Raw genomic sequence first — 22,874 nt, forward strand, 5'->3', positions numbered from 1 at the left:
CTCCCATTTTATTAACTAACTAACTTACACGCCAACTTACATACTATAGTACTACTAATAACTTACTTAGACTATTACTTATTTAGTTAACTAAAATTAACTTACTTTCTAACTCACTACTAATTTACATACACTACTATTAACGTACTTTACTACTCCTACTACAAACTTACACTACTACTTACACTATTATTACTTACTTTACTACGACTACTAACTTACTTATACTCCTACTAACATGCTTACTTACAATACTACTTACTTTACCACTGATACTAACTTATTTACCTACAACTACCTTTACTACTAACTTATTTACCTACTACTACCTTTACTACTAACTTACTTACACTACTACAACTGGTTTACTTACAGTACTAATACTCACTTTACCACAGATACTAACTTACTTAATTACTACTACCTTTAAACTACTACTAACTTACTCACACAACTATTTTATTACGTTGATTAACTTACACTAATACTTACTTAACCACTATTGTTACTACTAACTTGCTAAAGTACACTACTATTTACTTACTTTACTGCAATCATACTATTACCTCCCTACCTACAGTGGGGCAAAAAAGTATTTAGTCAGCCACCGATTGTGCAAGTTCTCCCACTTAAAATGATGACAGAGGTCTGTAATTTTCATCATAGGTACACTTCAACTTTGAGAAACAGAATGTGGAAAAAAAATCCAGGAATCCACATTGATTGATCCGTGTTAAGAAAAGACTGAATGGGGCCATGTATCGTGAGATTTTGAGCCAAAACCTCCTTCCATCAGTGAGAGCTTTGAATGGTTGACCAAATACTTATTTTCCACCATAATTTACAAATACATTGTTTAAAATTCCTACAATGTGGATTCCTGGATTTTTTTCCACATTCTGTTTCTCAAAGTTGAAGTATACCTATGATGAAAATTACAGACCTCTGTCATCATTTTAAGTGGGAGAACTTGCACAATCGGTGGCTGACTAAATACTTTTTTGCCCCACTGTACCTCAGAAGGCTTCATTTCAATCCAACCAAAGTTAAGGTTGCTTCCTCTCAGGAAGAGTTTGCCTTTAGTTGAAAACTGCACGCCATAGTTACTGCGCAGGAGCATTATCTCGATGTATATTTTATAAATGCGTGTTGATAAAGCATAAAATGAAGGCTAAACATTTTCCATTAGTTTTATCGATCATATTCCATTTTCAGTCAATAGTGGCGAGTACTTATACTTTTTACATGAGCTTAGGCTACATTCACAAAGACGTCTGTTTTAAAGAGTGTGTGGGTCGGTAAAAAGGGTGACCTGTTTGAATGAGGTGCATCTAAAGTGAGAAAAAAAAACTTCCAGGCCATTCCGAACGAGCCGCCAAACTGTTTATCGGGCCAGGAGTGTGGGGACATCAACATGAGTTCGAAAAAATATTTTTTTCACCAGTGTTTCTTCTCCTTCTGCTGTCATTTCTTTTCATGTCAATGTTGGAGAACAATTTTGACATATAGGTCAAAATAATTTGACCTGAACGATCAGACAGCAGTAGCAATAAGAATACAGAACTCAGTTAGGAAAATAAATCGGAATTGACCTGCAGTGTGAACGTAGCCTCAGCATATCAAAAATGCATTATTTGTGTTTTTATTCCCGGCTTTGCAACATAACTCCCGGAAAAAGTGTGGATCTATATTAAAAACAATTACAGCTGATATCAAATATTTTTTCCTCTAATATCTTAAAAGGCTTGGACCATCACCAACATTTCAGCAAACACTCACATTCTTCCATTTGAAGCTGGTCCACTGACTCCATTACTATAAAAAAGTACATTATCCAAATTATGGCAAATTAGACAAACACTTATGCATCTGTGTGTGTGTTGTGTGAAATAAAAGACTGCATTGTGATGGTGTGATGAGGAATTCATGCAGGAAGTAATGTTAATGCATGTGTTTGCTTGCAGGATGAATAATAATATGTTGTCTAGAACAGTGGTTCTCAAATGGGGGTACGCGTACCGCTGGGGGTACTTGAAGGTATGCCTAGGGGTACGTGAGATTTTTTAAAAATATTCTAAAAATAGCAACAATTAAAAAATCCTTTATAAATATATTTATTGAATAATACTTCAACAAAATATGAATGTAAGTTCATAAACTGTGAAAAAAATACAACAATATTCAGTGTTGACAGCTAGATTTTTGTGGACAAGTTCCATAAATATTGATGTTAAAGATTTATTTTCTGCTGAAGAATTGTTTAGAATTAAGTTCATGAATCCCGATGGATCTCTATTACAATCCCCAAAGAGGGCACTTTTAAGTTGATGATTACTTTTATGTGTAGAAATCTTTATTTATAATTTAATCACTTGTTTATTTTTCAACCAGTTTTTAGTTATTTTTATATATTTTTTTCCCAAATACTTCAAGAAAGACCACGACAAATGAGCAATATTTTGCACTGTTATACAATTTAATAAATCAGACACTGATGACATAGTGCTGTATTTTACTTCTTTATCTCGTTTTTCAACCAAAAATGCTTTGCTCTGATTAGGGGGTACTTGAATTAAAAACATATTAACAGGGGGTACATCTTTGAAAAAAGGTTGAGAACCACTGGTCTAGCACATAGTGGCCACAACATTAGCTACACGTGTACACTCCTTTTCATCATCATTACAGCAGCATTGTAGTTCTAAAGGCAGAATGTTTGATTTTACTGAATTGTGCGAGGCATAACATTTGCTTATCTCTTTTTACTTAGAGAGAACGTGACCAACCTATTTTTTTTGGTTTGTTTGTGTGATATTAATCGCCTCACCCTGCGGCTCCTTGTTCCGGAACCCCGAGAAAGTCCAGGCTGGTCTGTGCTCTGTTGCTAACCCCCCTTTGCTGGCTGAGGTTGCTGGGAAGGTGAGGGCGCACAACGTCGCCCTGCTGCCGATACAAAGAGTTCTTCTGATTGGCCATGTGATTGGTGTTTTTCAGGCCGCCATTTTGGTGAGAGACTGTGAGGAGCACAAAGAAAAAATTAAGGATGTGTTTGTTCTGGAAGACAAAGTGTGTAATGTGTGGATGCTGCACCTGGAGGTCCAGGTGCGGCCCGTGCCGGCTTGTTTTGGCGCCCGACGTGGTAACTTTCTGTGACACTGGCTCTAGAAGGACCTAAGAAAGGAGATGAGGTTTGTTCTGGTGCATTTATTGGATGCCTTTAGCCTCTTTGTATCAACTCACGCGTGTTCCTGGGAAGTCCTGGTCCGATGCTGACCTGCAGATTCTTGTTGGAAGGGTTGAGCACAGCCAATTCTCCCTGACCCTGGACAAAGGTGACCTGTCGAGAACCCGCTCCACCACTCAGGATGCCCCACTTCTCCTCCTTCAGCTTTACAGACAGTCTAGAATGCAAATAGACACTTTCATTCAACAATGTCCAGTCTTGACATTAGCATGAAAGACCATGTGACATCGATGCGTTCATTTTTCTTACGTGTTACTAAACTTGAGGGGTAGCTTCCTTTGCGTTTTCTCCTCAAACCTGCGGGCCAGTAAGCTAATAAACTCTGTCTTGAAGACACACTCCAGCAGGCTGTCGTAGTCCTGCACGTTTAGGATCATGAAGTCATCCTGCATCGTGCTAAAATCACAAACAAAAAGTGAATGAATTAACAAATGACATATCTGGACAAATCACATTAATAAGTACACCTAAGCAGTCTGAGGGCAGCTAATAAAAATTCTGTATCAATAATAATGCTGTGTTTTCATTGACACTATTATTCTATTTCCATCCTCCTGATAGCTGCTTTTCAGCGATTCTGTGACCCTTTTCACACAGATGAAAGAGGCTCTCAGCCGTGCAGTGTAGTTGCAGACCACAACATATCACAATACATAATAGTCATCCCTCGCTATATCGCAATTCAAATATTGCAAGCTCACTATACTGTAGATTTTAAAATGTTTAAAGTATGTACTATATGTAGGCGTGTAAAAATTTGTTTTAACATTGATTCGATTCGATTCGATTCAGAATTATGGTTGCCGATACAATTTAGGGGCGACATTATTTTTTTTAGAACAAGACGACCAGAAACAATGCACTGTAAGTGTATTAGTTATAAATTAATTATGGATACAAACAAGCAAGTAAACAACAATTAATGGGCCAATGCATTCCCATCTTTTGTGCCACAAGTACTTTAAGTTGAATTAAGAAGAGGAAACCTTTTTCTGCTGTCATGTTAGACAATTAAGACTTTTTCAATAAAAGTACAGTAACCAACATTTTAACAGTACATATACCTGCTTCTTTTGCTGTTGTTTTTCAACATAAAAATAATACAATATTAGTATATATATATATATATATACACACATACACACACACACACACACACACACACACACACACACACACACACACACAGCATCCTATATGTTTTTTAAAAATGTGGTAGAATTAGCAATAAATTTACCCGAGAAATGAAAATTAAGTGCAACCAACTCTTTTCAGATTAAATGAGAAATGGTTTGACCTGCTACTACTCTCATTATAATAAACACGGAATATCACAAACACATGATGGAAGTGACAGCAGACAAAATTCAGCGACACACGAAGCAAATGGCCGAGGGTGTAATGGACGAAGTTGGAAACATATATGAAGTGTGACCGCTTTTTTTTTTTATTTAAAAAATACTAATATACTGTTTGTCTTTATTAAACTGTTTTTAACCTTCCGTATGAAGCTGGTCCATCAGCAAACTTGCTCCGCTGTCACTTCCGTTTTGCCTGTCGCATCCTTTGTGGTTTTAAAGTTAAGTCGTGGCTTGAAAGCGCATCCGGAAAATATTCATAGCACTCTACGTTTTCCACATTTTGTTATGTTACAGCCTTTTTCCAAAACGGAATCAATCAATTTTTGTCCTAAAAGTCTACACACAATAACCCATAATTACAATATGAAAACGTTTATATTTTTATTTTTGCAATTGTATTAAAAAATATAAAACTAAGTAATCACATGGACGTAAGTATTTTACAGACTTTGCTCATTACTTAGTTGATGCCCCTTTGGCAGCAATTACAGCGTCAAGTCTTTTTGAATATGATGCCACACGCTTGGCAACCCTATCTTTGGGCAGTTTTGCTCAATCCCCTTTGCAGCCCTCTTAAAGGGGAACTGCACTTTTATTTTTATTTTTTTTTTAAAATGTTGCCAATCGTTCACAATCAAGATGAAAGACAAGAATAGACAACTCTTTTTTTAATTAGGATTTTAAAGATGATGAAAAACACTTGGAAGATGTGGCTAATGGGAGTCAGTGTTGTCATAACCCTTTAAAATAATTTCAAAGCCTTCCAGCAACATTTTGTATACACACTGCAAGTAATATATATAATGTAGTTACATACACTTCATAACAATATGTAATATGTTCAGTATTTACCGTATTTTAATTCTTTGGCGCATTGATTTCTGTTTCCATAGCGCCTTTCCAACTTTTGGCAACAATTTTGGGTTCCCACTTCCAGATACTAAGGGGTGTGTCTTCTAATCATGGCAGACATGGTAACAGACAACAAAGACGTCTATTTTTGGACAAATGAATGAACCTGAATGATTGGAGGATGAACTACTGCTTCTATAAAGAAGAGAGCGAAACGTTGGAGTCGATGGAAGTGAGGTCGGCCTGACACAGAGCTGCAATTGTGCAATTCGGAGACCAGCTATTTTTACATAAATGGTGTGCATTCCCCAAATAAACCAGAAAAAAACGTCCACTAACAGCTGGACCAAACGCAAAACTGTCCATCGAGTGAGTCTCATTTTAATATCGATCACGAGACACGCAGCACGTCATATGTGTTATTACAACTACAGTACATATGCTGTCTGGCTATCTGTGTACAAACAAAACATGAAATGTGGGCTCATACTTTACAGATACTGAAACATTATTATTCATGTTTTTCGGTCAGTACAGATTGATGTCTTATTGCATTGTGCTGCATTACAAAATCAAACGTGTTTTGTGTTGACGTAGATGCTACCTTATATCCTGCCTTAGTTAGCTTTAAGCGTGCCAATGTGTTACTGCGGTAAAAAAAAATAAAAATAAAAAAAATAAAAATAAAAAGGGTTCCTCTGTGTTTGCTCTTACAATGACAATGTCGCACAGCATAGTTATTATACAGGTTACCAAATGTAAATTAAGTATTGTTGATGGTTTTTGAATGCATTTTTAAAGTGATTCAGAGGTACAATTGATTGATCTCATTAACTGCATTGATGGCCGACTAGAACCAGCCAATTTTACATATTAAACTACAAAAAAAGAAACTTGTTTTCTTTTTGTCTTTCATAATGATTGTGAACAATAGACAAAATCCCCCAAAAAGTGTGGTTCCCCTTTAAGCTCTACCAGGTGGGATGGGAAGCGTCGATGCCCAGCTATTTTCAGATCCCTCCAGAGATGTTCAATTGGATTCAAGTCTGGATTCTGGTTGGGCCACTCAAAGACATTTACTTTGATATCTTGGCTGTGTGGTTAGAGTAGTTGTCCTGCTAAAATATGCTCAGTCTCCTCAGTCTGTATTCCGGAGCGCTCTGGAGCAAGTTTTCATTCGGGATGTCGCTGTACATTGCTGACTACTCTCCTGCCGCTTAAAAATATCCCCACAGCATGATGCTGACACCACCGAGCTTCACTGTAGGCATAGTATTGGCCAGGTGATGAGCAATGGCTGGTTTTCTCCAAACATGATGCCTGACATTTACGGCAAAGAGTTCAATCTTTGACCAAATCATTTTGTTTCTCATGGTCTGAGAGTCTTTCAGGTGCATTTTGGCAAACTCCTGGTGGGCTGCCATGTGCCTTTTTTACTAAGGAATGTCTGGCCACTCTACCATACAGGCTTGATTGGTGCATTGCTACAGAGATGGTTTTCCTTCAGGAAGGTTCTCCTCTCTCCACAGAGAAATGCTGTAGCTCTGACTGAGTGACCACCGTGTTCTTAGTCACCTCCCTGACTAAGGCCCTCCTCCCCTGATCGCTCAGTTTAGGCGGCCAGCCAGTTATAGGAAAAGTCCTAGTAGTTCCAAACTTATTTTATTTGCGGATGATGGAGGCCATTGTGCTCATAAGGACCTTCAAGACAGCAAATATTTTTCTGTACCCTTTCCCGGATTTGTGCCTTGACACAATCCTTTCTCAAAAGTCTATAGAGAAATTCCTTCAACTTCATGCTTAGTTTTGTGCTCTGCCATGCACTCTTAAAAGTGGGATCTCATATACAGACATAAGTGTGTCTTTCTAAATAATCTCCAATCAACTGTATTTAGCACAGGTGGACTCTAATAAAGTGTAGGAACATCTTAAGGATGATGAGTTGAAACAGGACGCACCTGGGCTCACTTTTGTTCGTCATGCATAGGCTGTGAATACTTATATACATGTGATTTTTTAATATTTCATTTTGGAATGAGGCTGTAACATAAAATTTGAAAAAAGTGAAGCACTATTAATACACTGTATATTATTGTGTTGTTTTGTTTTTATTTGTGGTGGCTTTTACAATTGTGCGTTAGACCTTTCTCGACCACTGTAGCCATCCGCCATATTTGTTTTGATAACAGGTAGACAGACTTAATGTTTAAGGTGCGGTTCATTAAAAGTGCTAACCTTCATATAAAGTCTCTTGTTCTTAAATCCAATGTTTTGTTTTTTTCTAGTATCAATAAAATCAATATATTGCCTTTTATATTGATGTTGGATCTATACCTATCATTCGGAAGGCCAACTTGCCAAACCCCAAAACGATATACTTGAAATTCAGGAATGGATATATTGATGAATTGTTACACTTCTTAATTATACCTGTATGTATTACAGTGTAGTAACTGTCTTATTTTCTACAAATACAATGTAGCAACTAATATAATACACACACATAGATATATATTCATTACGAGGACGTCGTAGTGGTTTGTGTTGTGGTTTGTGCAGCCCTTTGAGACACTAGCGATTTAGGGCTATATAAATGAACATTGATTGATTAAGCGGAACCTCCGTTTACAGGTTTAGGGTTACACTGCAAACAACAACCACAACAGGTGGCTAATCTTTGCGCTAGCCACACTGCGACCATACTTGCCAACCCTCCCGGATTTTCCGGGAGACTCCCGAAATTCAGCGCCTCTCCCGAAAACCTCCCGGGACAAATTTTCTCCCGAAAATCTCCCGAAATTCAGGAGGAGCTACAGGCCACGCCCCCTCAAGCTCCATGCGGACTTGACTCAGCAATGTTGTGACCCTCTTAAATAGGACAATACTGCCATCTACTGTACATGGAATAGAATAGAATGTACTTTATTGATCCCTGGGGGAAATTCAGCACCACAGTTCGCTCACAATAAACAATGATAATAATAAATAATATAATATATTATATATATAATATATGAATAATATAAACATATTCTACATATATTCTACATTTAAGTGCAGTCAAGGAACATATGCACGAGGGAGTCTGTTCTGAAGCCCACAGTAAAGAGACGTAACTTCATCACGTCGCCTGGTTATTGACTCCAACCCAATATATTACACCGTCGACAAGCAAAATGAAGAAATATGCTTGCAAGTTCCAAAACGAATGGAAACAAGAATGTCAGTTTATCCAGGAGAGTTTGAAGGGGAAGGGGTATGTTGCCTGTAAATTTTGTAGTACAGACTTTTCCATTGAACACGGTGGCCGAACGGATATACTCAGTCATGAACGGTCAGCGAAGCACAAAGCGTCGCAGCGCAGCATCTATCACAACCCAGTATTATGGCCCGGGCCACCTCGCAAAATGGAAACCCGATGGTGTAACTTATGCTGAGACAAAGATGGCGATGCTGATAGCTGGAAGCAACATCACGTTCTCATTTGCGGATTTCTACAAAAAATCCGTGAAGGATATGTTCCCGGATTCGGAGATTGGTCGCCAGTACGCAAATGGCAGAACAAAGGTTACTCAAATAGTGAAAGGTAAGTGTTTTGTTTTTTTTTAGTAACCAGCAAGCACAGTACAGTTAGTAGAACAACTGTGTTTTTATCAGTGTGTATTTGATAGGTGCCGTCGGACACTCAACTATTTATTTTATTTATACATATAATAAAATAAATATATATAGCTAGAATTCACTGAAAGTCAAGTATTTCATATATATATATATATATATATATATATATATGAAATCCTCGAGTTGGTAAATTACACTCCTCCCCTCTTAACCACACCCCCTGCCCCAACCACGCCCCTGACCATGCCTCCGCCCCACCCCTGACCCCCCATCTCCCGAAATCGGAGGTCTCAAGGTTGGCAAGTATGACCGCGACAATCAAGTTGACCAAATTTTGGCAGAACAACTTTTTGATTGACTTCATCTTTAACTCCTGCCTCATCAATAACACAGCTCCACATTGGTGAAACATTGACATGAATTACGTCAAAAGACGAGACGCGACACTGACCAGACTCGATGTGATCCGGAGCGCCATTTTTGCATTCAATAACAAGACTACTCATAGCCATCAGCAGTCCGGACAATGCAAAGTGGAGATTAACTCTTTTTTAATACACTTTATCATCGACATCAAAACCAAAGCATTGGCTCGAGCGATGTAGAATGACAAAGAAGGTCACACATTGCTTTCAATGCAGAATGCTGACAACATCGCTACTGATCGTAGCTGGGACTGTCACGTTGACAAAGTTTTTGCAGACCAACACACGGTTATGGTTTCAATACATGGAAGCCCGATTCTAATTTAGAGCAATTACCCAGGATGTGACAAACTATTTCCACTTCATAACTGTGTTTTAGTGGCCGGGCAACATCTGTATCAATGACGCTTGGAGCATACTCCAGTCTACAGGTGAGTACTTTTTTTAATCTACGGCAGAACACACGCAAGGCTACTATATTGTAAGAAACAAGTGCAAAGGTGACTAAATGGCGGTTATTTCATGTTTATAGGGGTCTAATTCTGTTAAAAAAATATTTAAAAGTTGTTAAGTGTTTTTATGCTTCAACTATAAAAAATATTTGTTTTAATAATAATGATCATATTTGCAGAAATGTGTTTATCCCGGCCATATGCAAGCTAAATTAACTGCGATAAACAAGGGAAAACCTTTAATGGCAGGGAAGCATATACTGCAGGGGTCTCAAACTCAATTTGCCTTGGGGTCAGTGGATGCAGACGCTGGGTGAGGTTGGGCCGCAAGAAAAGATTACTTAAAAATTCTAATATGCACGTTTAATGGATTCACCTTCTTTGAACGGCTTACCCAACCCTGGCAACATATTAATCAAATCGCCCCATTTTTCCAGGTGACATCCGGATTTTAAGTGCATCTGCTGACAATTTCCCGGGGTAAGCGTTTTCCAAATATTAGTCCTGATTTACACCCAGTTAACAATACCATAAGGGTTCCGTGATAGCGCTGCCTTTACCACCTTTTACTACATGTCATCGCTATTGACTTAACATCATGTTAACAGCGTACCATCCATCCATTTCCTACCGCTTATTACCTTTTGGGGTCGCGGGGGGCGCTGGCGCCTATTTCAGCTACAATCGGGCGGAAGCGTACCGGCTGTGATATATTCAGCAAAACTCTTTGGTTGATACACGTGAGTGACTGCAAGACATACACAATCAACAGCCATACAGGTCACACTGAGGGTGGCCCTATAACAAGTTTATCACTGTTACAAATATGCGCCACACTGTGCACACACCAAACAAGAATGACATGGGATGGTATTATGGGTATTTGTTCTGTTGTGTATATGTTGTGTTGCAGTGCGGATGTTTTCCCGAAATGTGTTTGTCATTCTTGTTTGCTGAGGGTTCACAGTGTGGCGCATATTTGTAGCAGTGATAAACTTGTTTATACAGCCACCGTCAGTGTGACCTGTAAGTATGCCTTGCAGTCACAGACACGTGATTGCAGAAACCTTACAGAACATGTGGCTGAGACTGTATGCTGTATATTTGATGAAAAGGTGGATGTGATGACTTGTGTTCATAAAAGCCAAATACAGAAATGTCTGGAATGGTACGCTGTTAGTACAAGATGCACTGGGCGTCAACGGCAGTGTCAACACGGCACCCATTGAACATTGCTGTTTGGGTGAAAACTGACAGATGTTCACGGGAATGATTACCCTTGAATAATTGCCTTGATTTTCCCGGAAAATTCAGGAGGGTTGGTAATTATAGCAAATATGACGGTGTCTAGCACCACTCATATAAAACTTGCGGGCCACACTAACACTAAATTTACATATCAAAGTGCGGGCCGCAAAATAACGTCTCGCGGGCCGCGTGTCTGAGACCCCTGATATACTGTGTCACATGGCTTCTTTTTGCCCCCAATACCCAAAAATGTGTACATTTTGGGTTTTGTTTTTTTTTCAAACTTTTGTGTCTCAATTTTCTGTGTCGCACCATTGGCTGCAACTTCACTTTGCTTGCATTTCAACCTGTTTATTCAAGTGCGCTCACTTTACTTTTTACTTAAATTGTGCCTTTTGTGTTGGCAGGTTGCCAAATTATTTTTTGCCCTTTAATATATATTGTATATGTTTTCTCTTTGGTCTTCCATGGACTTTTTTTGCATCCCATTACATTTAAGTGGACATTGTCTTAGTAGCACCCTTACAACCAGATCTAAAATATCCATGGAATGGGTCTGACAGGTGGCAATTCATCGCCATCTTGTGAACAATATAAAAAAAAATGTCAATCACCATGTGTACTTTTGTGACATCACAAGCACGGCATTTCTCTTTTATGACCCAATCCAAACAACCTTTCCTAGTCAGGGTGCAGAAAAAAAAAATTCAACCAGCACTAAGAGTCAACACACTTGGTCACACATCAACACAACCTGCTCACTCAATGTTGTAGATATTGTAAAAAAAAATGCTTTATCACCATAATATTTCTGATTGATTACAAAGCTTTAAAGAGGTTGTTACGGAAGTAAACAAGGTTGGAGTTGGACTTTCACATTAATTATTTATCCATCATATTAATACAATATGTAAACACACACGCACACACAGACACAAGCGCACGCACACGCACACACAAATATATGGTTACTGTGCATGCAGTTGGCTTTCGGCCCCCGGTCAAATTATTTTAGCCCAATGCGGCACCTCGAGTTAAAAAGTTTGGACACCCCTGCACTAAGGGTTAAATGAATAAAGAATCATTATTGTTATTTGCATTATCCAACTATTAATTGTGTGTACACACTAAAAATATTGGTATTAGGCAGTGATGCAACCTCAGAAAGGTTACATAAATAGTGTACTCGAAGAATAATTAACAATTGCCAAAGATAATGCCCTCCAACATAAGCGATGCACATTTCAGGCACATTTCAAATGTATGGTAGGCATGATTGTATGGTAACTAGTTTATACCTGAGAGACACTCCCAAGATACTCTCCACGCCAATCTGCCGCTTCAGCACCTCAGTCACCTGACCTTTCTCTGGTCCCTGTTTGATCTTCTCTCTTCCTATCAGGTACACTGACTTTGGAGTCAGGATCAAGTCCCTCTTGACTGACTGGAAATAAATATAGCAAGAGGAAGGATTCAGACAATGATTCCACACGTTTGGCGGGAAGAGACACAGAGAAGCAGCCAACCTTAAAGCGACGGTCATATTTAGTAACTTTGTCTGCAAAGTCAATCTTCTCTCTCTTGGCCAGAAACTGTCTCAGCTCAGGCCTGTCATCCATGCCCAGGTAGTCTCCTACAAAGTTTCTGTTTAAGCTGTGTCGCCGCCTCTCCTTGTGATTCAGCAAAAGGTCAGAAGCTGCACACAAAAGAATGACTGAGCATGCCAAGCACACACCGGGATAAATACAAGGGGTCATCTCACTCACCTTCCTCTCGCATCTTCACATATCTCTTGCGTGCCGTGTATTTCCTCCAGGCTTTCTGGATGGTCCTGGCATAGCCGTCAAACTTGCGCTCCCTGGTCTCCTCCAACAGAAAGAGCTTGGAACACAGAGAAAGGCAGAAACTTTGAAGGTGGCGCTCACCCAACAAACCAAAAGTGGATTAAAATACACTGAACATATTCAGTCACCCAGTGGAATACAGTAAATCCCTGCAATTTGTAGGGGTTATGTTCTAAAATAAGTAAGTACCACAAAACAAAATGCATACATAAAAAGTCCTAAAATGTATTTTTTTGATACCCTAAACAAGTGGTTCTCAACAAGTTTGGTTACAAGAAGAAATATCATCCCTTAAAGACAAGCAGTGAGCACAATTTAAACAGAGAGACATATTTCAATAATGAATTTATTCCAGGTCTGTCAAAAATAACGTGGTAACTCGTGCAAAAATGTACAAAAAATATTGCATTAATCATGCACAGTAGCAAATTAATCACATAATTTAATTTGACCGCCCATGCTCATTCATGCACCTTCATCCTAACCGTGGATGTTTACCTGACAGACGACGTTACTTTGGTGAAAAAAGTGTGTGTGATGAGCTTCATTAACTATCTTTATTATATGTTCCTGTCATAGTGAAATACTTTTATTGGAAAATACTTCAAATACTGTAAGTACAAAAAGCCAAAAGTTGTACATTTTCCTGAGAGGTTTAAAAATAGGCTTCACGGTGGCAGAGGGGTTAGTGCGTCTGCCTCACAATACGAAGGTCCTGCAGTCCTGGGTTCAAATCCAGGCTCGGGATCTTTCTGTGTGGAGTTTGCATGTTCTCCCCGTGAATGCATGGGTTCCCTCCGGGTACTCCGGCTTCCTCCCACTTCCAAAGACATGCACCTGGGGATAGGTTGATTGGCAACACTAAAATTGGCCCTAGTGTGTGAATGTGAGTGTGAATGTTGTCTGTCTATCTGTGTTGGCCCTGCGATGAGGTGGAGACTTGTCCAGGGTGTACCCCGCCTTCTGCCCGATTGTAGCTGAGATAGGCGCCGGCGCCTCCCGTGACCCCGAAAGGGAATAAGCGGTAGAAAATGGATGGAAGGATGGGTTTAAAAATAATTATTTCTGGCATGTAACAAATAATAGTGACCAATGTTAGCTGAAGCAGCAAATGTAGTAAAAAACATCTGAGTCCATCCAAAACCTTTGGTACATTTAAGAGTACTTATTCAAAATAAATCAGTGTAATCTTTTTTCAACTATTGGCGCTATGAATGCTGCATGAATTCTGCCTTTTCAAACCCCTATTAATTATGCCTGGCAACAACTGGACAGACAGATCTGCTGTATAACTATTGTTCAAATACATTGCTTATTTCACTTATATAATGAATCACATACACCAATGATTCTCAAACTGGTGGTATTAGCTCTAGTTCTATTCAGGCACATATTCCCTGGAATTGAACATAAATTAATTGTATTTTTCTTAAATGGTAAATGGGTTGTACTTGTATAGCGCTTTTCTCCACCTTTTTAAGGAGCCCAAAGCGCTTTGACAGTATTTCCACATTCGCCCATTCACACACACATTCACACACTGACGGCGGGAGCTGCCATGCAAGAGGCGCTCACCAGGACCCATCAGGAGCAGGGGTGAAGTGTCTTGCCCAAAGACACAACGGATGTGACTAGGATGGTAGAAGGTGGGGATTGAACCAGTAAACCTAAGATTACTGGCACAGCCACTCTACCAACTTCGCCACGCCATCCCCAAATAGTGTTTAACATACAAGATAATTAAGGGTGAACAAACCACATTTAGGAAGATGAAACTTGGTGGTAAACAGAGTTAGCCTAAACAAAGCACAAGCAAAATATTTTCGAGGTGGTCGTTGGGTGTAAAAAGTTAGGAGCATTGACAAACTATTTGTTCTTTAGAATATTGCCGTATGAAGACAAATGATGAAAAGGACCACATATGTACTTACTACAGTGGCAAAGAGCTACAATTGTGCTGAGTGTTAACTTTTCACAACATCAAAAACTCCCAAGAAAATTTTGTCATTTCCTGAGGACCTCGAGAACCCGCAATCACGCTCGGTGGCCTCTAAATTTGCCAGACTAATCATCCTGCCTTCCAACACGGCCAAGCCTCAGTGACACTAGACCACAATAACATCAAAACAGCAAATATAGGATAAGAAAAATTTAAATAAACTGGCAGAGCAACAGCACTGGACCATTAACTCATTTAGAACTCTGCTTTTCACCAGATGTACAATTATGGTCCAAAAGAGACAAACGGTAGGTGGAGAGGTGTTCACAGTGCGGCCCTGGGTCATATTGCTTGGTTGTAGTTGGCTTGTAGCACATTGTGGAAATAGAACTTAAAAAATAAAACAGCAAAAATGGGGAAAACAGAGAAAAACAGTTTCAATGTAAAGAGAAAATGTTATAGTCGCTCCTGAACCCTTTGTTTTTCTAGAGTGATGATGTTTGCCTTTCTCATATCTAGTGGCACTGATTTGTATAGTCAGCTTCAAAAAGATAAGGATGTGAATCCTAATTTGTCCAAAAATAGTTGTCTTTGTTGTCTGTTACCAAGTCTGACGTGATTAGAACACACACACGTGCTTTTGTTTCCAAAAGTAGGAACACGCATTTGTTGTCGGAAGTCGAAAGTGCGCTGCTATGGAAACAGAAATAAATGAGCTGAAGAAAGTAGTTTCGGCAATGCTTAAAATGACCAAGATACGATAAATATTGTAAGTATTACATAATGTTACCACATTATATATAAACTTTCAGCATGTACATAACCGGTTGATGGAGGGTTTTGAAATAGTTTTAGGGGGCTATAAATGTTACAATGGTGACTCCCATAATGCCACATTTTGCAAGTGTTTTTTATCATCTTTAGGGTTCTAATAAAAAAAGAGATGTGTCTTCTTATCTTTTATAATGATTGAAAAAATATAGGCAAAATAAAATAAAATTGTGCAGTTCCCCGTTGATGTAAGACTTGTAAAGATGTTAGCAAAGCTCAGCTACAAGTTCGCAAAAGCCTGTAAGAAGATGTGGTCCGATTGGAACCTTGAGTATTGGCCAATAACGATATTAATTCGATACGATATCAACACGAGTCTTAGTATAGATTTTTATTATTTTGTAGTGTGGAATGTTAACAAAAGTCTGATCAAGTGAAATAACTCAGAGAACAATGGTAGGTATGAACAAATTTTACTTTATGCAGTCTTTAAATTTCAAGTGGAGTGGTCATTTGTTTTTTGGAAACACCCATTGGTCACAATAATTCATAAAGTTAAGCTTATGAATCATGATGCAGTAAAGTGACTGATGCAAACACGTTTGTTACTTGATGCTTTCTTATACGCTCTGCCTTGGAGACTTTGTATGTGTAAATAATATACAATTATAATTATTTGATGCATGATTGTATTGACAAAAGTGCTGTTTTAAACTTTAATATTGTCAAAATAATTATGAGTTTGAACATCAAATATCTTGTCTTTGTAGTGCATTCAACTGAGTATGGGTTGAAAAGGATTTGCAAATCATTATATCGTATACAATGATTTGCAAATCCTTTTCAACCCATATTCTTAGATGTAAATAAAAACAAAATACTATTTTGTTTTTATTTACATCCAAGACAATTTCCTAACTCATATGGAAATGGGGTTTGTAGTTGCTTTGGCATTTTGTTGGTGTGGCACCGGCCGGAGATGTTGATGCAGAGTTTGAAGCACTCTTCATTCTCTAGTGGGCGACTTTTCAAATGATGCTACATTAGCAATACTGCTACTTTTAGTAGTAACGCTTTTGCCGCCTAAATGTTGAACATATTCCAGCTTGAAGCCAAACCCCGCCGGACGATGGATCCCGTGCTGTTTTTCTTGGTAATTATTTCTTCCTCCATTTGTTACCAGATTTGCACCTTCTTTCTCCCGTATTACCACCCGCACCTCACTGTTAGCATCAAAGTAAACGTTACCATGTCGCCACATGTCTGCTCCGCGGGATTGTGTGACGTTGCACATGTGACAGTATGTGACATGCGCTTCGTTTACGTCTCTGTGAGAAGGAGACAAGACAGAGTGGGAAACGCATGCAGTGTAATGCCCGCAGCTAAAAGCAACTGCGTGACAATGTATACTCGAATATCACGATATAGTCACTCTATATCGCACGGAGACAAACCCGCGATATATCGAGTATACCAATACATCGCCCAGCCCTACATTCATGTCATTTCAAAACAGAAAGGGCAAGATTGTCAGAGACATTTTAAAACAAGCTATTAGTGCACTTTTGTGCATTATGTAACTAAGATGACATATCAAAACAACACTAAATTGAAGTGCACTTTTTCTACAGAAATCCACCACAATAGTTTAAAACAAATAAAGTGCACTTTCGGCCCTCGATCACATTTTTTTAGTCCAATGCGGCACTCAGGTTTGGACACCCCTGACTTCCAGTGAAAATACAGCAGTTCGAAAAAAGGAAAGAAAACCAGATTTTCAAAACTTCTTTAGCTAATTTCAGATATGTCAAAGGCAAAATGAAATGTAGTTACTACAATAAGCGAGCAAAGAGTGGCCGAGGTAAGCAGGAAATATTTCAAGATACGACCAAGAAAAATGTTTTTTAGGCAGGATGTCACAAATAATTTTTGAGGAGAGGGTCATTGTGCCACACTTTGAAAGCCCCTCGTCTAAATTATGCAAGAAATAACCGGAATTATTTAGAAATGTGCAAAATATTAAGTTTCCTCAACAATGTTTTGGATGAGAATATATTTTATCATGTAAGAAAACAACAAAAAAATATGTTTTAGTCTATAAACCCTTTCAAGTCAACAAAAGTTATTTTCATCAAAGAATTTGGCCATATTATGAATAAGTTTGGGCATTACTGTATAAACTATAGATGGTCCATCACCACTCTTCACGGACATCTGGCTTGGCATTAAAGAAACTAATAAAAAAACTAATAAGCGTCTCTGTCTTATCTCGCACAGAGATGATGATGTGATATGTGGTGATATTTGGCTTTCATAAGCACACCTCAGTGACGTGGACCTCGAGCGTTTGAGGGAAGGGGGGCTGCTTACTAATGAATAAGTAACATTCAGGATCAGCTGGGAGGATGAATTAAGACTATGTTGTCTGTGCATTCATTTCTACAGAGTTGTGTGTGTGTGATGTATACAAATGTCAACAAGTGAAAGCAAAGGCCTGACACAAGCGCCGCTTTCATGAAAGCCATAAAAAATGGTGAGGCTGGAAAAGACGATGTTGTGTCAACTGTGCAACCACACTGTGTACTTTGTTGAGTCAATGCTGACGTGCTGCGAGGGGTCGGGTGGCGTCTCCTCCCCTACAATAAGGACCCACGCTTGATTTGGGTTACTGATGTCCTTATATGGTGTTTACAACCTTCATTTAACTTGATCTATGACTTGTAGTCTCCACTATGTGCAACATTGTATAACATTTACATTACTTTGAAATAAATCAAATTGCTGACAACTGAAAACAGATTTAAAATAAAAATGTAAACATGCCCGTCCTGTTTGGATTGTACTCACTAAACTGACGTTTCAACATGTATGCAGCTATTAAAGAAAAATGAATACTCATGTATGCTTTGGCAGTACTGATAAAGAAGCAGAATTCCATCAAATAGAAAAGAGGATGATGAGCAGACCAAACGTACCGACTCGGGGGCTTTCACGAACACCTTGGTACGACCCAGCTGGAACTGCTCCTGGTCCATGTTGACAGAGCGCATGAGGTGGAGGACGCCTTGTTTCTCATCTCCTTGCCATGTTGGCCAGGACTCTTTAGTCAGGATGGCGTATCTGAGGACCAAAGACCAGTAGATCACGTTCACGCCTATGACATTAAAGCATAGCACAGCTGGAAGAACATGCAACATGCCAAGGACTACTCCATCAACCAGTTCTCGGTAATAACCTACTTCTGATTTTAATAGTCCGTTTCTCCAACGATTCCCAGTATGCAATCCTGTAAGTGACTGTCGATCACCAAAAGAGATGCACTCCCTGCTGATTATCCTTTTGTTTTGTGCGCTTATTATAAAGATCTAAAGGTGGTCCTTCACAGTACACATGGCCTAACAAATGTGTTGTGTAATTACAGAACAATAACAATTCATGTTGGATGTTGTGTTACCTGTTGAGGAACTTCCTGAAGACACGACGGTAGGCGTAGCCAGCACGCCTCACCCTAATGTTCTCCTTCAGACCCAGGTACTCCACCTGGTGCTTTATACTGGACAAATAGAAGCACAAATCCATTCGTTAGGAACAGATATGTTGGGAAATTATGTTAAAAAAAAGTGACAGATTTTTCCCATGTTCTCATATTCATTGAAGAAAATTAACATGTGCTGGGAGATTGAGAAACTCCAGTCCTGTAAGGGGTTAAGAAGCACAGCAAAAGTGGGTATCAAATGCCACACACAATGTGCTGGGTTAAGTTGGTCACTGCCTTATTTGGGCCCAATGCTAGCGGACCATAACAGCATAGAGTTAAATGTAGTGATGGGTCAAACAATACTGAAACAGGGATGCATTACAAAACACACAATGTAATATCGTCTCACTTGAAAAAAAACAAACATGAAACCAACTCAGTTGTTGTATCATTTAAGTGGCAAACTGTATTTATCAGGAAGAACTTCTTAAGGCTTATAAGTGACAGCGCGTACTAAAAGACGACTTCATCATTGATCTAAATGGAACTAAGAAAAAGGAAAAATCAGAAGTAAATGGTAATTTTGATTCTAAAGAGCCAAAAAGGTTGATGTTATTTTCCTATATTTAAATTGCATTTTATATTAATATATATTGGGCTTCTCGGTGGCAGACGGGTTAGTGCATCTGCCTCACAATACAAAGGTCCTGCAGTCCTGGGTTCAATCCCAGGCTCGGGATCTTTCAGTGTGGAGTTTGCATGTTCTCCCCGTGAATTAGTGGGTTCCCTCCGGGTACTCCGGCTTCCTCCCACTTCCAAAGACATGCACCTGGGGATAGGTTGATTGGTAACACTAAATTGGCCGTAGTGTGTGAATGTGAGTGTGAATGTTGTCTGTCTATCTGTGTTGGCCCTGCGATTAGGTGGCGACTTGTCCAGGGTTTACGCCGCCTTCCGCCCGATTGCAGCTGAGATAGGCGTTAGCGCCGCCCGCGACCCCAAAAGGGAACAAGCGGTAGGAAATGGATGGATGGATATGTTATATTGTTTAGCTCGGTGTTTTTCAACCTTTTTTGAGCCAAGGCACATTATTTGCGTTGAAAAAATCCGGAGGCACACCACCAGCAGAAATCATTAAAAAATTAAACTCAGTTGACAGTAAAAAGTCGTTGACGCAAGTGTTGGATATGACTTCATAACCAACCATGCATTAATATGCCTCTAGTCTCAAAGTAGGTTTACTGTCACGATCTGTCACATCACGCCGTGACTTATTTGGAGTTTTTTGCTGTTTTCCTGTGTGTAGTGTTTTAGTTCTTGTCTTGCGAGCTATTTTTTGGTGGCTTTTTCTCTTTTCTTGGTATTTTCCTGTAGCAGTTTCGTGTCTTCCTTTGAGCGATATTTCTCGCATCTACTTTGTTTTAGGAATCAAGAATATTTCAGTTGTTTTTATTCTTTGTCGTGGGGACATTGTTGATTGTCATGTCATGTTTTGGATGTACTTTGTGGATGCCATCTTTGCTCCACAGTAAGTCTTTGCTGTTGTCCAGCAATCTGTTTTTGTTTACTTTGTAGCCAGATCAGTTTTACTGGTAGTTTTGTTCGGAATAGCCTTCCCTAAGCTTCAATGCTTTTTCTTAAGGGCAATCACCTTTTGTTTATTTTTGGTTTAAGCATTAGATATCTTTTTACCTGCACGCTGCCTCCCGCTATTTCCAACATCTAAAAAGCAATTAGCTACCGGCTGCCACCTACTGATATGGAAGAGTATTCCACGGTTATTATGCCGAGCTCTAGACAGCACTGACCACTCAACAACAACAACACAATTAGCAGACTATAATAATTGGTTTGCAAAAAATATTTTTAACTCCAGCCACCCATCCATTTTCTACCAGTTATTCCCTTTGGGGCCGAGGGGGGCGCTGGTGCCTATCTCAGCTGCAATCGGGCGGAAGGCGGCATACACCCTGGACAAATCGCCACCTCATCGCAGGGCCAACACAGATAGACAGACAACATTCACACTCACATTCACACACTAGGGCCAATTTAGTGTTGCCAATCAACCTATCCCCAGGTGCATGTCTTTGGAAGTGGGAGGAAACCGGAGTACCCTGAGGGAACCCACGCAGTCAAGGGGAGGACATGCAAACTCCGAATAGGTGAAATTAGATAATCTCCCACGGCACACCAGACTGTATCTCCCGGCACAGTACACCAGTGGTTGAAAAACACTGGTTTAGCTCACTGACAAGAGTTGCATGTTTAATTTTCCTGTCTACATGGCTATTTATGTAAAACAAAACAATCATGTTTACAAACTATTGATTTGTATTTGCAGGTCAAATGTAGGGACTTTTTAAACCCAGCATTATGAAACACTGACACAGTATCAGTTTGGTGTTGATACACCCATTAAAGCACCATTTACCCATCACAAGTTTATTTTCTTCATCTAATACCTTTAGCCAAATCTGCAGCACATTTAGGAGTTCTACAAAGTTTTTGTGGATGCAAAACACTAACTCCTTTACACACTAACACTCATTTTTGGTGGAGGAAGCGAAGAAACCTACAAAATGATTGTCACTTGGGTAGCTACTGTAAATGTTGAACACGCCAGTGGATTTCCAAAGCTAATTACAAGGGTGCAGTAAGTCACACTTCTCTACATGTCTACTTCTACTGAAATAATATATTGACATTGTATGCATATTAGCCCCTTTTTCCCAACATGTGCCTACAGCAAACACTATTTTGTTCATTCAGACTTCCTGTAAAAACAGTGGTTCCGGTGCTAATTAACATGGCGGACTGCAGCGGAATCACAACAGGAAGTTCATACAGACTCTGAACAATACAAGAGAACTCCGCATCGGAGCAAGAAGTACCCAAGTAAGGCCTGTGAGCGGGAAACTGAATGCCAGCGATAAAGAAGGGGAATGTCCCATACACTAAGATGGCCTTTAGATAGAAAAGTGAGAAAAATTAACAGAGGCAGGAAGACGATGACGAAGAATTGCTGGCTGACTTACCGGCTTTCTTCCCAGTCTCTGGGCTTCTTGGTTTCATTAGGTTTGATACAACGGATATAATGTGGCGTACATTTCATCAACGTGCTCACCAGGTCATTGGCTTGTTTCTAGACGAGTAAACAAAAACAGAAAATGAGTGGATGAGTAATGTGGAAGACAACATGCGGCACACCTGTACAATCTACTGACAACCAATAGAAAACCTACAAGCCTGTATAATGATTTTCCTTTTTTCTGACTTATACATTTTGTTTGATATTTATGATAAACAATGCAAAAGCGTCAAATCATGAAGTTCATGCATTTTGGCATGAGCTTGCATGCAGTTTTGTAAGCTTCTGAACGCTGTGTTATGCTTTTTTTTTTTTAACAACGGGCCATTTGTAATGTCACAGATTGACAGAGTTACTTATCGTGGGCATTGTAGTAGCTACTGCTTGGAGCCTCACATGTTATTCCTTCTCGTCTTATGCCCTCCCACCTGTGCTGATGACTACAAAAGTAATATTTGTCCACAACATTTGACAAAGGGCTCTTTTATAAATATGGGCCAGTATGGAAACTGCCCTTTTTTAATAAATGTTGCCTATCGTCCAAAATT

At 39.3% G+C, this 22,874-nt stretch overlaps 1 protein-coding gene across 3 annotated transcripts in view; it reads right to left on the minus strand.

Moving 5' to 3' along the window:
* Positions 1 to 22,874, minus strand: part of myo1ea (myosin IEa) — a 118,338-nt gene that overhangs the window by 3,143 nt on the left and 92,321 nt on the right. For 2 of the 3 annotated variants that reach the window (XM_061882095.1, XM_061882089.1), the window contains exons 17-27: positions 22,274 to 22,380; positions 19,212 to 19,310; positions 18,733 to 18,877; positions 12,970 to 13,084; positions 12,730 to 12,899; positions 12,502 to 12,647; positions 3,494 to 3,640; positions 3,241 to 3,401; positions 3,091 to 3,171; positions 2,828 to 3,014; positions 1,780 to 1,815 (exon numbers count right to left, since the gene is read on the minus strand). In XM_061882095.1, the coding sequence (XP_061738079.1) occupies positions 1,780 to 1,815; positions 2,828 to 3,014; positions 3,091 to 3,171; positions 3,241 to 3,401; positions 3,494 to 3,640; positions 12,502 to 12,647; positions 12,730 to 12,899; positions 12,970 to 13,084; positions 18,733 to 18,877; positions 19,212 to 19,310; positions 22,274 to 22,380 (1,394 nt within the window). The remainder of the gene's footprint in view (positions 1 to 1,779; positions 1,816 to 2,827; positions 3,015 to 3,090; positions 3,172 to 3,240; positions 3,402 to 3,493; positions 3,641 to 12,501; positions 12,648 to 12,729; positions 12,900 to 12,969; positions 13,085 to 18,732; positions 18,878 to 19,211; positions 19,311 to 22,273; positions 22,381 to 22,874) is intronic. The other variant, XM_061882102.1, reaches the window with a different exon arrangement.

The sequence above is a fragment of the Nerophis ophidion genome, linkage group LG02, assembly GCF_033978795.1.
Source record: "Nerophis ophidion isolate RoL-2023_Sa linkage group LG02, RoL_Noph_v1.0, whole genome shotgun sequence".
In the NCBI taxonomy this organism is placed as follows: Eukaryota; Metazoa; Chordata; class Actinopteri; order Syngnathiformes; family Syngnathidae; genus Nerophis; species Nerophis ophidion.